Source organism: Plectrocnemia conspersa, unplaced genomic scaffold (genome assembly GCF_051122295.1).
Source record: "Plectrocnemia conspersa isolate PC_06_02 unplaced genomic scaffold, ASM5112229v1 ptg000002l, whole genome shotgun sequence".
NCBI lineage: Eukaryota > Metazoa > Arthropoda > Insecta > Trichoptera > Polycentropodidae > Plectrocnemia > Plectrocnemia conspersa.
Window position 1 is genome coordinate 21991872 of NW_028277166.1, and position 23202 is coordinate 22015073.

At 28.7% G+C, this 23202-nt stretch overlaps 1 protein-coding gene across 2 annotated transcripts; it reads right to left on the reverse strand.

Moving 5' to 3' along the window:
- Positions 1-8834: 8834 nt before the first annotated feature.
- On the reverse strand, positions 8835-22917 carry LOC148238080 (uncharacterized). 2 transcript variants are annotated; one of them, XM_088181361.1, is made up of 3 exons: positions 22627-22917; positions 16590-16703; positions 8835-9980 (listed from the first exon to the last, which is right to left on the reverse strand). In XM_088181361.1, exons 2-3 carry the CDS (start codon positions 16647-16649, stop codon positions 9273-9275), a joined length of 768 nt encoding a protein of 255 aa, XP_088037487.1. In that variant the 5' UTR covers positions 16650-16703; positions 22627-22917; the 3' UTR covers positions 8835-9272. The 2 variants fall into 2 exon arrangements, with proteins under 2 accessions (XP_088037487.1, XP_088037488.1); XM_088181362.1 differs by lacking the exon at positions 16590-16703.
- Between the last annotated feature and the right edge of the window lie 285 nt (positions 22918-23202).

A 23202-nucleotide genomic window follows, 5' to 3' on the forward strand; every position in this document is an offset into this window, starting at 1 on the left:
CATACACCGTGGGGGTGTTACCCTGCGCTTCTAAAAAAATATTCACCATTTTATTTTTATTATATAATAATGCTCTTTTCTTATAATAAATACAAATATTTTATTGCTTTTGGAAACAACAATAGTAGGAACACATTTAATAATGTCTATAATAATTATATTTATTTAAAAAATCTTTGAAATTCTGCGCAAAATTAAAAAAAATCAGATACATAAGTAGCAAAATTATAGAATAAAGTTAGTGGTATTGTAGGTAATTCAAATTTATTCATTTAACAATCCAGAACTGATGCCGATCCTATAGAAATAGAAGTGGGAGGGGTGTCCCACGCAACGAAGAAAGAGATAAAGCATGCTATTTCGTGTAACGGTACTTCGTCCAGACGACATGGGAATCTTATGAAGCGACCAGACTCTGTTGCTCATCGTTTACTATGCGTTTCTTATGTTGTCACTTATGTTGTTTTTGCAATGAATTTGTAGTAAAATAATATGATTAATGAATGTTTTACGCTATTAGACACAATTTTAGAAATTATGGTTTCATTCAAGCAGAGATTTTAAATGCATTCTAACCCTTAATTTAATCAATTTTATCACCTTCGGAAGCCGTTCGACGATCATCTCTCAGTCATTTATCAACGTGCGCATATGATATTATGCGGAGATCGTCATAAACTACGCAAAGGTTCACACTTTTACGGCGTTGTAAATTGACATAACAGTTTCGTTTACATTCTTGTAATTGACCATTTGGCAGCGGCGCCCTCGCACTTTCGGGCGCCCTTTCAAATCGTATAATATATAATGGCGCCCCGCATATGTAATGTTACGTACCTATTACGCACCACGCACGTATTACGTACTACGTGTAATATTCAATATTTGAACGTTACGTTTTAAAATACGGTTACAGGGGATATAAACTTGAGCATTAAATTAGTCGAAGGCGCCGAAAATAACGGCACTAGTGTGAAGAAATATAGTTTATCCGACGTCGAACGCTATGAAGATTCCTATTATCAATAATGGATTTTGAAATTAATGCTTCTTGATAAGGATACTAGAGCTATAGAGATATTTTATAAATGTATATCACTAATAAAATTGAAATTTAACCTTAATACTATACTTATGGTGTATACACCTACATTATTGTTTACAAAGTATATTTCAAAACAAAAATATATCAAGGGCCGCCTATATTGTAAAATATTATATAGATGAATTATAGTGATAGTTTTTGTCGAAAGTAAATTCCGAATAGAAGTGCTGACAGAAGTGGATTTCAAATAAAGGGAATAATATGCACCATGTATATGCATATATACGCTTGAACTCACATTAATTCCAAATCAGAAACAAAGTCGTAGTGCTATAGCACTTTTGGTTTCTGAAAGATGTGTTTTATCTTTCCTTCAATCCTCGATCGTTTTGACCAATGTCGACGATATGGGGCGGAACCAGACTCTTTGTTTTTATAATACATACCTTCTTATGCTCGTTTTTGTGCATCTGTGTAACGGTAGAATAAAAATTACGAAGACGTACAATGAGTTACTTTCTCTTCCACTTCGTTTCTTTATCTTGAATTATGGAGTGACTTGATTAAGTCACTAAAATTATTAGATACATACATATTTTATCGGTTTTTTATATGGTCAGTTGAAGACTATGTGCTACACAATACATGGCAGTGAAATCAACAATGCGGGTAGTGCCCCTGATATTAGCTCGATTTGCAATTCCGAAAAAAATTTATATTAAAGTTTATTAACTTGAAACATTTCCGTATAAATTTATCACCAAGTAGCATATTTATAGTGGGCGTCTAAAAAATGTTTGAAAATTCTTAAAATAAGGACCACTCTAATGCATACATATTATAGTAAAAATACTATATTTCATGTACATTAAACTAATAAATTATTTTAAAATATACTGTAAAAGCGTGCATAAATAACATGTTATTATCGTGTCCAAAGCTAAAAGCGTTTTTTTTTGCTTACATTATCAAAAAGCTCGTGGGCGTGCCGGATTTTCAGGTCATATTTTATGTACTTTATGTATCAGTACATTTTTTCAATATACTCTACAATCACATCTCCTAGTCTCACAAGCCTTATCTAAGGCTTAGAGCTAGAGATATTTGGATTCGATCGTGATTATATAAACGGAACGAGTCGTATTGGAAAATGATTCGATTATGCTAGCCGAATAGTAACGGAATTGGTACAAATACTGATGACCATGAAAACCCACCAAATTACACTTTTCCTTATCTGATGTTAAATAAAATCGAAGAGGGTTAAATTCCACCCCAACAATGGACGTGAATAGTTTTTTACCAGCCGATGAGATAATAAGATGGGACGGTTTTTTATCATTTTTACTTTATCAAAATTATATTTGCGAATCGTGATATACATTATAAAGATTGAGAGTCCCTGAATATCGTAGATTGAATGGAGCTTGCTGACGTGGTCCATCAAAACCACGCTCGCCCTTTAAATTTACCGCTTCCGCCCTCACGAACGGTACTTTGTTGAATATCTACAATCTTTAGTCGGTAATAAATTATTTTTTACGATATATCTGTTCTTACTTAAGCATTTTTTAAGCAATAATTTATAAAAATATGTATGTATAAAATATTTTATAAGATTTCAAGTATGTCTATATAACAGTTCAATATTAGGTAATTAATCATTTGATTAAGTCAGTGAAACTGTAACTTGCTTAGTACATTAGTGTCGTATTATAAGCAAAATAATTAATGGAAGATATAATATACGATATTATTTGTAAGACGAACCGTAAATCTAATTGAACGACTAAGTTAAATTTATTACCCCATTTTTTTACTTTTCGAGCTAACTGTGTTATTATATTATTCATTTAAATATTAACTTTCTTGTATATATATATGTATAATATATATGCACAATGAGATAAAAACCAATAGAATGGTAAAAAGGTAAATTTTACTTGGATTTCTTATAAGCAATTTATTTTAAGATCTAATTTGAAATGTAATTTACTAATATAATTATGATTTAATATTAACATATGGTACATATTACATACATTCTTTTTTAATATACATATATTGCCGTATTCTTTAATATACATATGTGTGTATATGTGTAAATTGATCATCTATGATCAGAATTTTTGTTGTTTAAAATTTTCGTTTGAAATGCTCCAGAACTGATATATTACTAACATCTATTTTTTACATACTCTCAATTTGCTACACATTTTTGATTCTACTAACGTTTTTGGTTGGTCCAAAGAAAGTCGCCCACGACTTTTTTCATTGCTCTCGTCCCTGGCATCAAATATTTGAAGCTACCATTGTATGGTACGGTTCTTGACAGTTCCCACACAAAAAGCATTATTTCGTTCAAGTAATTCTATTACATGTACAATAATGATTTAATAAGAATAAGATAATAATATCATATTCATACGTGTCCCGCGCAACAATAGCCATTATGGTCTCTCATCCGCCGTAAATACATCACGGCCCGAAATTCGGGATTATGTATTAAATTGAGGAATGCCCTCGTAGCCAATTATTGTATTGGACGTCCGCTTATCCCTAAGGTTTCACTCTCATTGTCCTCAAATCTCTTCAATCAATCCCCGTGGCAAGAGCAGAAGGCCGACGTTCGATTAATTAGGCGCAATTCTGAAGGCCGAATATAAAGATATTATATCGCTTTTAGTTTTTGACAGATGCGATCAATCATAGACAAAATTAAATATATTACAAAGATATAACGCAAATGATTTTTACATCGTTCCTTTTTTTCTCGAAACTTTGCTATGCATTCAAGTGATCAAACCTATTTAGAAAAAAATATAATACTTTTTATTTTAAATATTAAGTATATACATATACCTAAACTTTATATTATATACTATATTCTCAGATTAAATTATATTTGCAAGATCATAGTAAAATTAAGGTTTCGATTTCAGCTCTGGCCGAAACTGGAACATAATATTTGGCACTTCTTTATTTTAAAGTTCAATGAATACTATTAAAAAATAATAAAAAAAGTTTGTTAAAAAATCATATTTAGGTTTATAATTATTACCCATCGAATCATTTTATCATTGTCCCTTAAAAAACATATGATTTGATTCATAACTTGTATTTTAACATTTTTATTCACAAACTTACTATAAACATGTAAAAATAAAACGCTATCAAATAGCCGAACGAAATTATCATGAAGACCGTAGTACCGCTACGTAATGGGGCAAAATATGCGAAGGCGTATTGGAAAAGTCTCAAATCGCCCGAAGAGAATCTAGGTCTTGTCGTGAAATGGCAAGGAAACAAATGAAAATCGATCAAATAGTGCCTCGTGGGTATTGCGAACCTTTTTTGCTAGAGCAAAAAATATAGACGATACAATACAAGAAAGTATACATACATCTATAGACAAAAAACGAGAGAGATGGAAATAATCTAAAATAAAATATATACGAATATAAAAAAGCTGCTTGCAAGAAATAATCGAATTTTTCCTCCAAGGCAATGTATCACCGATCCGCCAAAAAGCGAGTCACGAAGCACCTAATCTAATTAACCGACATTGTCGGGGGCAGATAAAAGAAGGAAAGTTAACTATAGGGTGTAACCGAAGGGTGTGAAAGGAAAAAAACGAATGAAAATGTGAAAAAAGTATGTTGTTATTTTATAATAGACTAGCATTAAGTAAATATATATATAACAAGCAATTTTTTATATTTTATTTTAATAATAATAACAAATTATATAGTCCAAGCATGACCTTGGTAACAAAATAAAAAAATGTGATAAAATAAAACAATTAAATACTAGAATCAATTTAAAACTGCTACGTGTATACGTATGTATGTACATTGAGTGAATCTGTATTTTTCAGTGAAGTTATATATAAATATAATATCACTTACTGTCTCAGTGAAATATATTTTTATATATATTTACAAGAAATAATACGCTGCTAAATGTCTATGATACTCAATTTGACAGTTGCGAAACGACTTTCTTATAATTAAATTAACAGTACGAAATGTCCATTCAAATGTTCAAACCTAAACTTAACGAATTAACCCAATAAATTTAGGAATGAAAGCTTGATAACAACAGTTAATTTAAATGGTTCTGCTTTTGACGCCGTAAAATTATATGCGCTAATGAAATTATATGCTGCTACAAAGTGTCTTTGAAACTCAATTTGACAGTTGCTAACCGATTATATGCTGTTCAAACCAAACCTAACCTAACAAGAGTTAAAAAAATAGTTTGTTTTAAAAATTTAATTGGTTCACGTTGAGTTTGGTTAATTCGTTTAGGTTAGGTTTGGGTTTGAACAGCTTAAACGTTTCACAGCTATTACAGTGAATGTGAATTTGTAAGGGAATTTTTTTTTACTGTTATAAATATGCTTTCCCTAATGTTTCAGTAAAATCATATTTATGCACATTTTCGTCGGTAGATTTTTACCACACATTTACCATATATATATGAAAATGCAAATTAAAATTTAAGCAAACGGATCTCGAGAGTAAGAGAGTCATTGCTGTAGTGTCGTGTTGAATTATTGCCGGCTGTGATTCGTTGATGGACTGTTAATCCTTTGAATCTCTAAAAATATCTCCTCTTTTGTCTTTCTGTATGCCCATCTTTCCTCCTGTGACCAAGCGTAACATATTTTATAATGTTGCTTTGAGACAGTTCTAGCGAATCGCAGATAAGAATGTTGGTGAAACAATTGCATCGCTTTTTGGATACGTCCACAAAATATATTTATGTATCAAAAGTTTAACTGCCAAATAAACTATTTCGGCGATTGTTAACATAAAGGTAAAATAACAACAGTATTTTTGCACAGGTTAGAACGCATTGAACGCATCTTTTTCAAATTACAGCCTCATTATGGGTGTGCTTATAGGTGGTATTTGAAATATCGAAAATTATTAACGCAATTGTTTGCCTTAAATTAGAGACAAGTTGCTTTTTTTATACTCGAAATGGTCGCTAAAATGATTTTGTAAAGAATTGCAACCCACCACAAAACTTTCATTAGAGCAAGATGGGATTAATTTATTTTTCTAGGTTAGGTTTGGGTTTGTACAGCAAATGGACGTTTCTGAACTATTAACGTGAGCATGTATTTTTTTAGTACAGCTATATTTTTACTAGTATAAATTAAATTTCACTAACTAGGCATATTAAAATGTATCATGCAATCGATCTAAATTTTACTAGTCTATATCAGTGAAACTGTATTGTTGCACTACGTTAGGAAAATTTTGGCCTTACAACTATTTTAGCAGCAATTTAGTTGCGTTCACAATTCTCGATTAAATACCAGCAAACGTCGATTTTTATCATATGGCAGTTAAATCACATATCAAATTAATTATATTTTGACTAATATAAATATGTATCTGCGGGTGAAATTGTATTCCGGTATGAATTCACATAAATTCTAATGAAAATGAACATTCACTGAAACATATACAAGCATTCTTTAGGTATTTAATCTGAAAGTTCAGATCAAATACCTAAGGAAGAATTAAAGAAATAACGAAAAATTTATAACAGCACCAGCTGAATTATATAAATTTCATATTTTTATAGATTGTTTTATCGGTAATTTTTGTTGTAATTGTTTTATCGGTAACATTTAGTTTCATGTGGTCATTCCAAAAAGATAATCTAAGAAAAACAGTTTCAAATCCATCCCAAAAATATTTTTTTTAAATATGTCATTTCAGTAAAATAATATCGGAATACATTTTCACCAGTATATACATTTTTACTAGTAAAAAATATAAATTATCTGGTAGGTGCTAATAAAATTATATGATTTCTAATAAAATTATATAATTTTCTGTATGTAGTAATACATATAATATATTTAGCAATTTATCATTATTAATTTTCATCCGATTTATAAATATATTTCCACCAGTAGATATGTATCTCTACTAGCAAAAATATAATTTAACTGATATGTGCTAATATGCTGCTCTAGTCAAGTCCAAAATACAAACTAAGCCAACTCATCTCTCAAGGGAAAATAAGCATAAAAATAAGTAAATGACATTGCATCTCACATATTGCTCCATAGTTTGACTGCATTTCGATATTACACTATGTTTTCAAAATATGGTAGCTATTCCTACCAACATTACTATGGATTTCAATATAAGAGGACTGATCAAAGTATTTTCAAACCGAGTTTTGGTCAATAAGAGAGCGCAAAAACAGTTATCACTTCTCAGAAGTCAAAAATTCACGTCAAAAGCAATAAAATCGTGTCGGAAAGCTCGGTAACGAGCATTCCCACTGCGAAATGATAATTGCTTTTGTGCTCTCCTATTGGTTAAAATTCGGTTTAGATGTACTTTATTCGATTCTTACTCGTAATATTGTTATAAAAAGTCCTAATATAAATGCTTGATAATCGAGTGTTTTCACCGCGCTTTTGACATGGCTACACTAAGCAGCAAAGAAAACACTACTAATTTTCGAGTTAAAATTATGAGCAGATATGTTTAATAATATTTAATGCCTTATTAAAATATTTCGCATAAAATATAATTCAGAAAATATGTCGCAACGGTGGAGAGTTTTTATATTTATTTGTAGCATTTTGTACCTTTTATTATTTATTCAAGAAATTATATTACGATGTTAAAAAATACATAAAACGCCATTTGTCATGAGGCTCGGAATCATTGCTTTTCCAGGGCCCGGGCTCGCTCTTGGCGGCCCTGTATGACTAAATCTTTATGCTTTGTTGTATTTTTTCATTCACACAACGTGATTATATTTTTGACAACAAATTATTAAACATAGATGTCACTTTATTTTTTTTAAATATAATTTTACTAATAAATAATTATTATATTATTTAATTACAGATCATTTTTAACTTATATTTCAAAAAAAAGATTTAAATACTTAAATTCATAATTTATTAAAATGGTTTTACATTTAAATATTTTATTGTACATTTGTATGTATAATACATACATACATTTAAGTACAGCAGTTTCAAGGAAAATTCTATGCTGAATAAATGAATTTAATGGACTAAAATTTATACTAAACTTATTTTGAATTATATATATATAAGGTAATTCAGTGCAGTTTATATATTGAATAATATTTTTAGTTAAGATAAATTTAATTTAATAATGATGCTTATTAAAATTGTAAACATAATCACAACCTTGATTTAATAATTATTAAAAAATCTAATATTTTTTTTATTATATTTGTGTATTTATTCATATTCTTAAAATTAATCCAGTGAGCAATATTTTCTATTATTATTAATTTATAAAAACGGTATTTTAGTTACTATATTTGTAGCAACATCTATGATCTTACTGAAAAATTTTATTTATTTTTTTAGTATAATAATGTTTTTTTAATTTTAAATATATTTAATAAAACGGCTTTAATTTAATAAAAAATATTTTATTATATTTTGATATAATTTCTTTAAGACTATCATGAGACATAGGAATTTAATTAATACTGATTTCCTTTTATCGCTATTATGTCGATTTTTTACAAATTAATTTAAATTATTTAAAACATATAATAATGATTGTTTTTCTTAGATTCACTTTCTATAGAATATTCGTGTTTATTTTTTTATAATGATATAAAAAAATATTATAGTTTTTCATAATGTATATCCAAACCATATGCATTTATGTTGAACTGTATGCTTTTCATTCTGTCCGTTTTTAATCTTGTTTTATACATACTACTAAGATTAAAAAATACACTTAATAAATAAAATATCAGGTTTTAATTTCAGATCTTTAATAAATAATTTATTGTTTAATACCACATACATAATTATTCTTATCCCATTATTATGTTTATATTTTTTGATCTTTATTAATTTTTAATACTTGTACATTTGTTATTAAATAAATTATTATCTAATATATTTTCATCATACATATATTTACCTTCAACTTAATCAAGCCTTTGTATATTGACTAGTTACTTATATGGCACAATGAACTGTCTATCCTTTATATAATACAATACACGTTAGATAGAAATTATATCATAAATCATCAGCAAATGTATGCGTTTACGTTTCGTCCCCGAGTCTCCAAACTTTCGACCCTTCTTGAGCTTTGTCCGCCAACTAAACGCAGATTTTTTGCTGAAATCGATCATTACCGAACGATAAGTACATTTTTTGTTCAACAATTTACCCTTACTGAATAAGTTAAGTGTGTAAATAATATCCGTGACCAGCCCCGTGGCCTCCTTGCTTCCAGCCGACCCCGAATCCTCCTATGGGATCTCTATAAATATTCCTCCTTTTGTGCATCCTCCTCCTATTTCTCGGAGGATTTTCGCTGTGGGCCACTTTGGACTCGTTTGACTCTTGATCGAAGTCAGGGATGGCCAAGTTTGGATGCGAGGTTATTAAATAAGGCTGATATGTTGGTACTGTTGCATGCAGAGGCAACACGAGCAGTGATTCTTCGTCGATTATGTGACCCACGTGAGTGGAATGATTGACATCCTGGTTTTCTTTGTAATCTCCATTTAATTCGCTATTTGCCCTAGTGTGCGTTATCGTTTGGTGGAAGTCTGATAAGGAAACAATGACTTCTTCGACAGGATGTTCTTTGATCTGTCGTTCAATCAAGTTAATGACCGAGTTGGAGATTGAGGGACCCCTATTTGCCGAATTTGTTCTGATTGGGCTTGATGATGATGGATAAGCAATTTCGACAGACGTGTGAGCTGTCGGCTCGTAATGGGTGTTTTGTTGCGTGGAAACGTCGAAGGATCCAATCTCAAGCGGAGGAGGAGATCGCTTGGTTTTAATCTTTTCTGATGGATCCGCTTCTGTCGTAGACGTTGGTAGCTCAATTGGAAAACTATTAGCAGTGGACGCCACCATGAAGAACAGCAGCGTTAAAATCTGAAATATTAAAAATAATATAATTTATTATTGGAAGGAAAAGATGGTCATTTAACACTAACACAAAATTATAATAGGAGTGTGATGATCTTCGGAGAGGGCCATTAGGACATTAAAGTTATTGATGATATTAATCTCAAAGAGGAAATTGCATTTCCTGTCTTTAAAATATGAAGGAGAAGAAACGTTATAAAAACGGAAGCGATATTCCTCTAATCTCGAGCACTCTTGTGGTGATATGAAAAATGCGAGTTGAATACATATATAAGAACTTCTATTGCTTAAAACTGAACATAAAATCCCCGTATTTTCAGATATAAATAACAATAACGGAAGACAGTTAGTGCTATAATTTAAATATGAATTTCATCTTTATCTTTCCCATATAGCAGACAATAAACGCATATTTTATTTAGGTATGTTTAAGTCAAAAGTTATATTAATATTACTATAGTAACAAGTTTTTACAATACATATTTTAATAATATATGTATATATATAAATATATATACATAAATAAATAAATAAAAATATTTTTGTAATCAGATAACAGTTTAATTTGTGTTTACTTTTAAATTTAATTATGTATTATTAATCAGTTATATTTTTAATTGATAATAAATTACTACGTTTATGTACCTTTCGTTGATTTTTTAACAAAAACAAGACTTGATATTAAATAAGCATTTCATTATAGACTTGTCACAAAATTATCTGGAAATGGATTACACTTTAATAATTTTCCATGTGACTTCTACTACTGAAAATTTAATAATACATATATTGATAAAGTATATTTTTATTTGCATTACACTAATAGTATAATATTTATTTGCATTATACTAAATAAAATTATTTAGCTACAAAATCTGAAAATTCCTAATACAAAAAAATCCATAAATTTTGATAAGAAAAGATTCATCTGAGATCTTTAAATATTCTAAAATAAACTCTGAGAATATAAATGACATTATTTATGAAAATCCAAAAATAGTATGATTCTTATTACAGCATTTTTTTTATTTTTTAATACACTTCAATTGAATAAAAAAATGTAAATTCATAAAAAAATATAATCCATGTTCACAAATAAAAAACTAATTTAAATAATATAAATATAAAAAATCATTCATTTTTATCAATAGTGTCAGTTCTTATAATCACGTTTTTTTACAATAAACCTCATTTATTTATTGCCACAGGGCGGCGTTAAGTAATCAGCCCTAAACACGCGAAAGCTTTTTCGGTTACAGCTCGCGCCCTTTTATTTTTTTCTCATCCCCTAAAGAATTCTCCTGTTTAATCAATCGTTCACGGAAAATTCTCAAACAAGAGCGAATTTAAATCGATTCATATGTATGTACATAAAAAATTGCTTGTTTTGATTATATGTACATATATGTGGTTTATATGCGATGTGCTCGACAATGTGTGTAATCCGGGCATTCTGTGGAATGCTAAGGCTTCCCGTTTAATACCTAAGTGGTTAAGTCACAGTGTAAAGAGAATAACGCTTTATATATTTTCAAGGAATTTCTACTTACGGTGAAATTTTACTACCTTTTTACGTCTATGTAAATTATCGGAATATTAGGAATGATCATGATTAATCTTAAAAACATATTTTTAATAAGTTAATAAATACAGAATTTTTAATAGTCATTATACAATATAAAAAAAATTAAAGCAGAACTTTCATATACTTTCAATTTTAAAATTGTTTAATGAAGATGACTGTCTATGCAAACTGTTAATGTAGCAATTAAATGATTTGCAATTTACTATGGATTAATAATATTCATGCCTCTATGATACTTGAATTTTTATGTGTAGGATTTAATACTCACTTTATTTTTAAATATTTTTTTCTTGATTCTTACTCACAATAGTTTTAAGCTATCATTAAAACAGATAGTAAATCGCACTGAAATATGATCAATGCAATAAACAATAAATTTGGAAAGATCCAACAATAAGATATAAGCATATATGTGTATTCAATTACCAACACAAAATTGTTTACTTGCTTTTATATACATATGTATCAGATGATTGATTGTAAACTATGTTAACTCAGTAGCACAACCAAAAATTAGCTTAAACGCATAAACCTTTGCTTAGAAATCTAAATTTTTATCTACATTAAATTGAAAATAAAATTTAGATAATAAAATTATATTATTTGGTTTATATTTCAGTTGTGAAAAATATTTTTATTTACTGGAAAATAATATATATTTTATTTTTATTTGTATCTTAGAACGTGCTATTATTTTTATAAATAAAAAAATAAATAGCTGCATATACGCTCTTTAGTTTTATTTAAATTTTGCATTATAATATAAATATATCAGTTGTATCAATAAATAGCCCATGAAAGACCTAGGTTCAAATCCCACATGAACAATAATGTTTTTTTAATAACTATCGTCTATAAAACGGAATTAGTGTATATAATAATTGTGGTTTTTATCAGATTTTTTAGTTTTTATGATTAAATTGGATCTTAATCGTTCATACGCTACAATACAGAGCTTAATGTAGCTCATAGATCACATATATATGTATACTAAAATTTTTTAGAACCCTGCTTAAAATGTATGTACCTAACTCATAGCTCAGTTTCACACTAAGACCCTGATAAAAATAGTAGCCTAGCCTCCTCTATGTTCTGTACATATGTATATCGTTACGTTTCACGATCTACATCATAATTAAGCACTCTCAATTGAGAATGAAACATAATGCGTAATTATAACAAACAAAGTATTTTTGACGTTGACTTTGAGTAAGGTTATATTCTTACTCTTTCTGAAGAACTGGCATATATAAATTAGTACATATTAGGTTCGTAAATTTAGAAAACAAATTGTATGTTTATTTGAGGGTTTTTGCGTTACCATATTTTTTAGACTTTTTACTTTTCGCAAGAATTAAAAATTTTCCTAGACTTTTTGAACCATCCAAATGTACTAAAATATACTATTTTTGTGAATCTTTCATTGCAACGTGACAGACGTTAGCCTAATGCGTTACAACGGAGTAAACACTAAATAAATAGTGAGACACCTGACTGAAATCAAATTCTGTAAATCAGTGGTATATATGTATTAATTATAAACTTTTATTACTGCTTACAACCAATGGATTTAATTTTTAATGTTCATCCGTGAGAATATGAAAATCTAAGAAAACCTTATCTGTGATGATGTATCATTAATTCTGATCCTTTAGAAACGATAGAAAATTATGAGTACTAGGTTCTATTTATGATTCGAACTCTTGTGCATTAAAATTTTGTGTTTGGTAATTATTAATCCCAGGCAGCACATATGTTTATATTTATATATGTTTTAATATACTTCACTGCAATGTAATCATAAATAGATTTTCATTAAATTGCATAGAAAATATCAAAATGCAAACAAACTTGCATTTTTGCGTATCATATTAATTAAAGTCAAGATTTATATCTGCCTTTTCGCTTGATTCAATAAAAAAAACTAATACGTTGAAGAACTACTACTCTAGTGCCTCAAAACTAATATATATTTCACACTAAATTGATAATTTAAACTAAATCCACAAAGGGTCATATAAAATATTTCTATCAAAAAAATTTTCTAAAATAAATTTAAAAAAATTTCAAGCCTCATAAAAAATTAATTTTTCTTTTAATATTAAAAAAACTAAACCTAATGACTTTTAAGATAAATTCAAACTCTTTAAAAATATTGTTGTCGATTATCGATTAATTGACCTTTCTCATGTATCACAATTTGCTCAGCTTTAAATAGATTGATTATCACTAAGGCTTCGCTCTTGAGCCAGACGTCTAACATTAGCATAAATAAAAATTTACCCAAATAATATTGTTTTCACCCATCGATGATTTATCTCGTCCAATAGGAATATATAAATAATCCTTATTCCCGACGCCATTGTCAAGCAGACCCGAATGAATAATTAATTTCCGTGCTTTCCCACCCTAAAACAAAACTTTTTTGCCTACCGTTCGTCACGTTTTCGCATAAAAACAACGTGGGACAATATGACGGGACAATGTCGCCGACTGTGACGTCAATGTATAATAAATAATGGGACAAATTGGCACAGCGATCACGGCCCAACTTTGCATCCGAACATTTGAACAATGGCCGCGCGCAATTTATTTATTGGCCAGTCGATACGTGAATGTCTTAATAAACGCTAGATGGATAGATTTTTTAGGAACGCATGCTGTGTGTAATAATGTATGTCACCGGCGATGTTTGGAATTTGGGCGTTTTCTGGAATGTCTGGGCTTTGACGCGGGCGTGTCCACTATTATTGGAGAAGAATACAAGGTTGAGCTTGATTGAGTTTTTTTATATGTTTAATTTATTTCTAACAAAAAAGATCAACGAGAATATACATTGCTTTTATTGGAATGTCTAAATGTATCTGCCAAATGTATATGTACAATTGTGATCTTATATAAAAAATATTTTTTTTTAAATAATAAAGTATGCTACTAAAAAAACATAGTTACAATATTTATCAAATATCTAGGCACATACATTTTAATGCATTATTTTAAACAAATTGCGATCACTAATATTTAAGATGAAATTATGATAGACGTGCTATGATTTTAACATACATTTATAAATAATGATCAGATACTGTTACACTTATACGTATCATATTGCAATGTAAAATAAGTTATTTTTTATCAAATTTATTACGAGGATATCTTTATAAACATTTTTCATATAGAAATTGTGACTTGCTTTTGAAAGTGTTATATCATAAATTCTATTTTTATAATAGACCTTCTAATTCAGAGAAATATATTAGTAATAAGCCGCTTTTTTATTTTATATCACTGCAATTAAGGCTAGTTTTTTTAATAAAAGCGCATTTTTATAAATACAAATTCGAGTTCCGCTGCCAAGACACGAACCCGCCACCTCAGAGTTACTAGTCTGAGACGTTACGGACTGCGCTATTCCAATGTATTTATTAATATTTTTTATGTTAAATGTTTTACTATTCATCAAGTTCTTTAATATTTAAATACTATTTATAATATAATTTACTTGCTTACATATTGATAAAAAATATTTCAAAAATAAAAACAGTAAAAATATTTTACAAATACATAAATACTATATAGATATAATACATACAATATATGTGACATATAATATATTATTTTATTTTTTTAAATATCTGGATAATTCTTAATAAAATAAGATTTTTAATTTCTCAAGGAATCAAAAACCAGAATGCCTATTTTATATTTTTTCTAACATATTCTGTTAGTCATTTTTTCAATTTAAGCTATTAGCATTACTTCTTTGGGATTGGTATCGAGCATCTTCACATTTTTTTACACACTCTAAATAACTATGCTAACAATTTTTAAGATCCATATTTAATAGCTTTAAATACGTTTATTGTTTAATATATTTTTTTTTATCTATTATATATAATTTAAAATATAAATGAATTTTACTGGAAAAATTTTAATATGTAATGAGTCTAAAAAAGTTTTGTATACTACAGTTGATTTTATTTAGTGGTTACTGACTTTAGGAACACTGTGTCGAAACTTTTCAATTCCCTGTCTGACTCTTAATTTTATCGTATTTTTTACGCATACAACTATAGTTTATTTTCAACTTCAACCGTAATATGCACATTACATACATATCCAAGGTTTTGATCTTATATGGTTTACCATAAAATAAGCGTTGTACGGTAGATGGTTTTCCGCGTTTTTCTATAAATATGTATAATCTAAGGTCGACATTGAGTATTCACTTTAGATAAATTCATCTCGAAATATTTACGACAGGATGCGGTCAAATTTTGGAAAGGTTTTGTGCTAAGGGTTCGACGATTCAAGACAATTTATGCGTTTGTTTATACGTTGAAATTTTCTCTTGGTAGCACAATGGATTTAAGCTTGTGCGTAATAATTTAAAATTATTGACAGTTATATAATAAGCTTTAAATAAAAGCCTACGGACATTTTTGAAGGCTTTATCGTCTATGGAAATAATCGCAATCGCTATTACTTTAGCGTAATAAATTTGCAGATATTGATTTATTTTAACGTAATATACAATTAAGTTAATGATAATAATTTACAAACGACCTTAGTTATTACACAATTAAACATTTAAAAATTAAATAATCATTTTAATACATATGCTCTAAAATAGAAAGTAAATTGACAACTTTTTCACCGATCTGAAAAGAACGTAGATGAACTGATAAAATATGTATGTATATAAAAAATACAAGTTACAGGTGAATATAGTAGATGCTCTTACTATTACTTAATTTCAATTAATGTGAATAATAGTATAACTACAATTGATGGTCATTTTATTTTTTTAAATGAGATTTTGTAATTAAGGATAAACATGTATTGTATACACATTTATCTCACTTAGTGCATTTTTTAATAAATTTTAATATTAAATACCATTTTATTTTAATACAATCTTGCGACGTGCGTAAAATGTTTGTATCCATTTTTTGTCTTATCTTTAAATATTCATACAAAAGCACACCCTCATGGCTTACATATTAAATAAGATGCGAAAACATCCTCACCATCACATAGTTTTTCGGGATCTTCTCACACCTGGCACCAGAGTCTCGAAGGACTTCCATGTCTGCGAAGAAATCCGATCCAATTTTTTTTCCTTGCAAAAGACTCGAACAATCCTAGAAAATAAAATAAAGAATTTTCTTTAAAAATCGCAGTTTTCTAAATCTAAGCTAGTGTTAAGATTCCACAGCACTATTTCAGGATAAGACCTGTGGACCGGTCCCGTGGTGATTTCATTACATTTTCTGTCAGAACAATGCAGGACCCCTATTTATCACGGGACGTGATGCTCAATCATCTCGACAGAACAAACAACGTTTTTTTCTCGGAGTGCAAAACCTTCAAGTTGGCACAATTTTCCTCGCAGACTTGACGTTTCAATTTCCCTTTCGGGAGAAATGCCGATTGAACGAACGCGGCAGCTTTTTGTATACAGTGATACGCAACCAGTACAATGATAATAATAAATGTAATTATCTGTAATTATGTTTAACTAGAACCAATGCGGACAACATTTCCATCAATAGATGTTCAAAAAGTACGAGTATATCTTTTCATTTTACACTATATTATTAGTGTGCAATAATTTGCCTTTGTTGACTAAAAAATAAAATTTATTATTTCGGAATAACGTAGTCCATAAATTTACGTTAAATATATACTAACTTAAAATATTCGTTATAAATATGAATCTAAAATTCTTGCATATATAAAAATAATTAAACGTGTTTCATAAAAAATATGCCTTATAAATGTCAATATAAAAAACTACTTAACAAAAATCAATTAAAATTTGTCTACACAAACTTAATGACAGTAACCAAGTAGATCGTGTAATTAATATTAATGACATAAAAAATATATACTTATTATTTTTCATAATATTGATTATATGATATATAACTATAAACACACATCAAACATATTGGCAAACGCAAATGAAAGTTTACAGCACTGAAAGGTAAACTATTTTCCGAATAAACATATGAAACGTGGAAGCTTTTCAATTTCTTCGCAGGTTGTATCAACAAGTGGAAGTTGAATTATTTGTATAAAAATAGAAACTAAAGCTTATTTTATATATGTACATACATACATACATATGTATGTATGATAAGTATTTTGTGCGTATAACCATCGCGTGTTTTGCTATTTTCCTTCTCCTTTATGAATTTTCTCATACGATTCTGACACATTTCACACCTTTATTCAAATAGCATTGTATCGTATACATTTTCTTTTGCACATATGTCTCTGTCAGCAGTTGAAATAAGCCAAAACCCCAAAACAGCTGATCCGCAAAAGGATACATATAATACTATAAATAAGCTTTCAAAAAACAGTTTTTTAGCGTGTATATCATGAACTGTTTGTACTGAACAGAAAAAAAACGTAAATTTTATACCCTTTTTGTCACCACACAAAAAAATATATTTTCAAGTCCTTTTAGTAGATGTATCACAGCTGTTTAAAGTATTGTGTTTTTGATCATCCTATTTATATTTATATAAACACACAAACTTCGCGTTAGAGAAATTCTAATGTATTTCCATTATAAAACGTGTTCGCAATAACAATATATACTATTTAGACGTAATAAGCAGAGGTAATAATATTAGTAAAACGCGTACGTAATAATCAATTGATCTTTTCGCAAATAATTCGCAGTAACTTTCCAGCATTTTATTTTTAGAATCTGTCGCCTAAAAAAGCTTTATGTCACAATGCATTATTAAATACATATATGTATTCATGCCATTATATTTTTTTCCTACTTATAATCAAGCGTTAACATTTTGAGCACGTTGCACATTTTCCTTTCGAATACCGGATCGACGAACGAACCGGATCGATCCAGTCAAGAAAGATTTCACAACTTATAACAAATCTTAATCATTGTAACAGGTTTATTAAACAATTCGTTCTTTTTTAACGTTAGCATAAATGCTCAGAGGAATTCTATACACAACCGGATTTTGCAACAAAAAAAATATCGCGAACAAAACAACGCAGGATACAAGCTAAACCCATTAAAGAAAACACGAGACAAGATACATTTTAATTGATATTTTATATAACATGTATGTACACTACATGCAGATGAAACTGTCTGTATAAAAATATAAAATAATATTTATTTACATATGTATATAATAATATTCTCTTCCGTGAACGTGTCATGAGATATTTTATATTACACTAAACTAAAATTCATTTTGAATAGTATTTATCTAAAGAAAAATTTGTTATCTACATGCTTTAATATATTAATATAACTAATTATTTAATATAGTACAAACAGATAAAAAATAAATGTTTGGAAATAAGAGTTTAAATAAAACGTAGGATTAAAAATTATAACAATATTAAAACAAAAAACTTAGTATTAAAGCACAAATACATATATTTTATACAAGTTTTTAATATGTATGTTAAGATGTATATATAATCATATTCTGTCTGAATATATTAAAAACAACAATATTATTCTTGAGTATTTTTTTCAATGGATATTTTAAAAACGTTGTCATTAAATATTAAAAAAATATTTTTTTACAGTTCATAATTTAATTTTCCATTGGTAAAAAATGCACATTTGTAGTCTTTGTAAATATTTTTAAATTTAAATCTAGTAGTTTTAACAAACTTATTGCACATAGTGTGCCCCAATCTATTAACTAAAGCTACTTTTAAATGCTTCGATATGTAAACGATAAATATTACACACTTTTTTAATTAATTATATCTAATCAAAAAATTGTAATTAGGCTAACTTAATAAGTTTTAACCATCTGCATAATTAATTTAGAGGTCATTCTAATGACCCCTTCGAACAAATAAAAATAAAAAATAACTCGTATTGAAAGTTGGGCCGGAAAAAATCTCGGGAATAAACAATTGGGTTAATAATTAATATTCCACGGATCACCTTTTAGCACATCTGGTCCGAGACATTAATCACTAGTAATCACCCATAAATACCATAAAAAACTACACTTTTGTGTGAAAATGATGCGTGATAAACAATGCATTCTACTTTGCAAAAATGTACTATTGTTATTTTCACTTTTTGTTATCGATCGCCATAAGTAGCTATCTGGAATATTTACTTTTACAGCCTAAACATATCTCGTAAAATATGTTTAAAGAAACGATGCAATTCCACGACCAACATCCTTATCTGATATTCGCCAGAGCTGTCTCAAAGCAGCAAAATATAACACTTGTTCACAAGTGAGCAAACAGAAGAAGACGCTCTAGTCTTAACTCTCGTTTTTTATCGTTAAAACAAATTTTATTAAAAGTAAGGCCGGAAATAGAGAGCTTGTGACTAAACAATTGCCTTAATAATCGTTATTTTTTCAAGGACCACCTATTAGCACATCTGTTCCGAAATTTTAATCACTCATAATCACAGACAAGTACCATAAAAAACTACCCTCTTGTATGAAAATGTTGCGCGATAAACAATGCATTCTACTCTGCAAGAAAGTACTATTGTTATTTTTACCCCAATGTTAACGATCACTAAAAGTGTCTGTCAGCAAGTTTCACTTTTAAGGCTTACACATTTGCCAGAGCATTAAAACCCAAAAATGTATTATATTTGAGACAAAGATAAATTAGAAGCAATCAATGACACTGTAACTGCTTAAAAACTTTTAAATAATAGTAGTTTTAAACATTTTTTTGCTCTACAAATATTTTTTTAATTTATAAATAATTAAAATATACAATATGATATTATATTATAAATGTATATAACATGCATTGTATGTATACTCTTCCTCTTCCGTGTCAGTACCATATGGTCTTGCTAGATCATTCCATAAAAATATAATACACCCTGATATGCCAATATAGCTCATTAATTCTGTACAAGGAAGGATTGTCAAATGAGAAATGCCAAGGATAGACAATATACACGAACAACAAACATTTTTGCACTAGGTCAAGGTATCTGCAAATCTGCAAAATGAAATAATATTCAATGACCTTCAAGATCTGAAACATGTGTCGAGACTTTGGTTCAATAAAAAATACAATAAAAAATCTAAGCCGTAGCTCGTATCAATATCTATTTACACATTTCGTGTGTATTTACGTGTGAGGAAAAACGATTTTCCGACGCTTGACTATTGACAGTGACATTGAGGGTGACAACATAACACAACGATTAAATATATATGTACCTATGCGTGTTAACATTTTACATGTTGATATAATACATCATGCATATTTTTTATTATCAAAATAGCGCAATAAATGAATCGACATTCTATGAAAAATAAAGAAATTCCAATATTTTTTGTACACTCAAACACTGGTCAAACACGTTCTTCCAACATGACAATATAAACATTAACACTTGAGGCTATGTGTTTTAACAGAATTTAATGACGGATGAATATTGCAAAAATCCGATTAGTCAAGATTATCTGAAGAGTCATTCTTTGGGTTATAGTAACGTTGATGCCAACGGCACTATCAAGGTTATATAATACACACACCTATTATTGTGTTGGTTTTAAAAATAATCATATTAGCATATGTTTATTCATTGTCTAAAATACTTAAAATGATCTAGTAAGATCATTGAGCATTATAGAAAAATCGTGCGTGATATTTAAAGGTCGTTTGCATCATTATTTAACATATAAATTTTAGTACTAAAAGTGAATCAATATTTCTGGTCTACTCTTTAATGCGCCACCTTTGCCTTTAAAATATTGATCAGCTTAAAACCTGTATTTTTAGTTGCACAAGTCAAGAAATGGTCAACAAAAATATTAGATGCTAATTGCCCAACCAATTTAGAATGTGTGAATTCATATGTAAATCAAATTGAAGAGTAGAAAAAAGAAAGAAGAACGTCATTTATAAATTTAAAAAAATAAATATAAGAAGACCAAATTCATTTAAATTGAAATTGTGCCACATTTTCATAACAATACAGATATTTTTTAGTTTCGAAATCAAAGGGTCATGTAGCGTTTTTATAATTTGTGTTGCTTAATAATGTATGTTTATAGTCATCGATTAAGATTAATTTACACTATATTAGATGAATCTCTAATTGGAAATGTCTTGTAGATATTATTAAAATAAATAAAGAGATACTGCGCAACAACTGAATAACCTCCAAAATTAGGTTAATACTTAGTAGTTTAATACTTTATGGCAAGTATTGCGCATTGTGACATTTCATTTCAGTCATTCTTATAAATCTGAATAGCACTGATATGTTTTAAAAAAACATTTTAAACATTCAGAAATGAAACTAAAAACTTTCATCATAACATTCTTTATATCTAATAAAAAACACCTTTGAAGTAATTTAAATTATACTAATACATCTTAATTTAATAAATTAACGAACGTGTTATTGTTTTAATAATTGTGACCAATTTTAATTGCTCTATTTCGTAATATAAAAATTAAATATAAAAAAATCATGTAGATATTTTGCTATGAGATTTTTCATCTGCTTACATTTTTAACCTATTAAACATCACAATAATTCAAAATTATATCTAAAAATCATATAATAACAATACTTAAAGTATCTGTTAATTAAGTAAAAATGTATGTGATATAATATATTATTGCTAAATTTTCAGAAATTTTAATAGCACACGTTTTAAGATTTCACTAATTGGAGTTACTCATGAGTGCCGCAAGATACATATTAAAAAAGTAGTTAAACTTCAAACTTTCAGAACATTCTCTTAGTAGACTTTGTGCTATGATAATAAAAGTAGAATTACACATTACTCAACTTCAATGATCTAACATACCTTTTAAGTTACATATTAATAAACAATGATTAAATTTTTCTATCCTTGTGCAACCTTTAAATCTATTTTCTTTATGCATTTACCACATTTAAAATATGAGTTATATACTAAAATTGATTTAGATGACTTGTGCTGATTTTTGCATTTCCGAATCATCTAACTATTCTCATAGTTATTGTTTTAACTTGTATAATAACAGTTTCTCACATACATAATAATAAATATGATTGATTCAACATACCTATGAAGTTCCTAAAATGCTTCTTTATAGTCCTCTGTTTATCTCTTTATTTATTTCTAGCTTCAATACAGCTTAAGAGCGTCGATGTCCAAATCAAAAAGCGCAGACGATCAGTACGATGTGTCGATCGTGTCGACAGCCATTAAGCACTAAGCCTACGAAATGAACCGTGACTGGGGAGGTCCCCCACTAGGTGTTCGTTACACAACTGGTTTATTGTGCCACGCGGTTGCACTCCGATCCGATACGATTGTAAACAAACTTGACCGAGCTATGCGGGAGATGCGACTGACTGAGCCATTGTGTTTACAAACGACCGGTATTTGTATGCCACTGCCATGACACACGCCCACGATGGCTTTTTTTTACTTCTTCTTCTTCGGTCTGGCCACAAAAACGTCACACACGATCGTGTACGTGTGGCGTGTGTCAAGAGGGCGCTTGGCATGCGGCTGGTGGGAAATTCGATAAGTCTTGGAAAATTGTGTGAAGTTAATTTGCAATTAGGCGGCGCTTCCTGGCGGGTTTGGTGGAGTCACGAACCCTTTTGGAGGACTTTTGTGACGTCTTTCGTCG

Bases quoted from the DNA above. Each gene is read 5' to 3' on its own strand.
- LOC148238080 (XM_088181361.1), bottom strand. From the start codon at position 16,649: ATGGAAGTCCTTCGAGACTCTGGTGCCAGGTGTGAGAAGATCCCGAAA. The intron at 9,981-16,589 runs GTGAGGATGTTT...TTAATATTTCAG, and splicing joins TCCCGAAAAACTATGTGATG to ATTTTAACGCTGCTGTTCTT.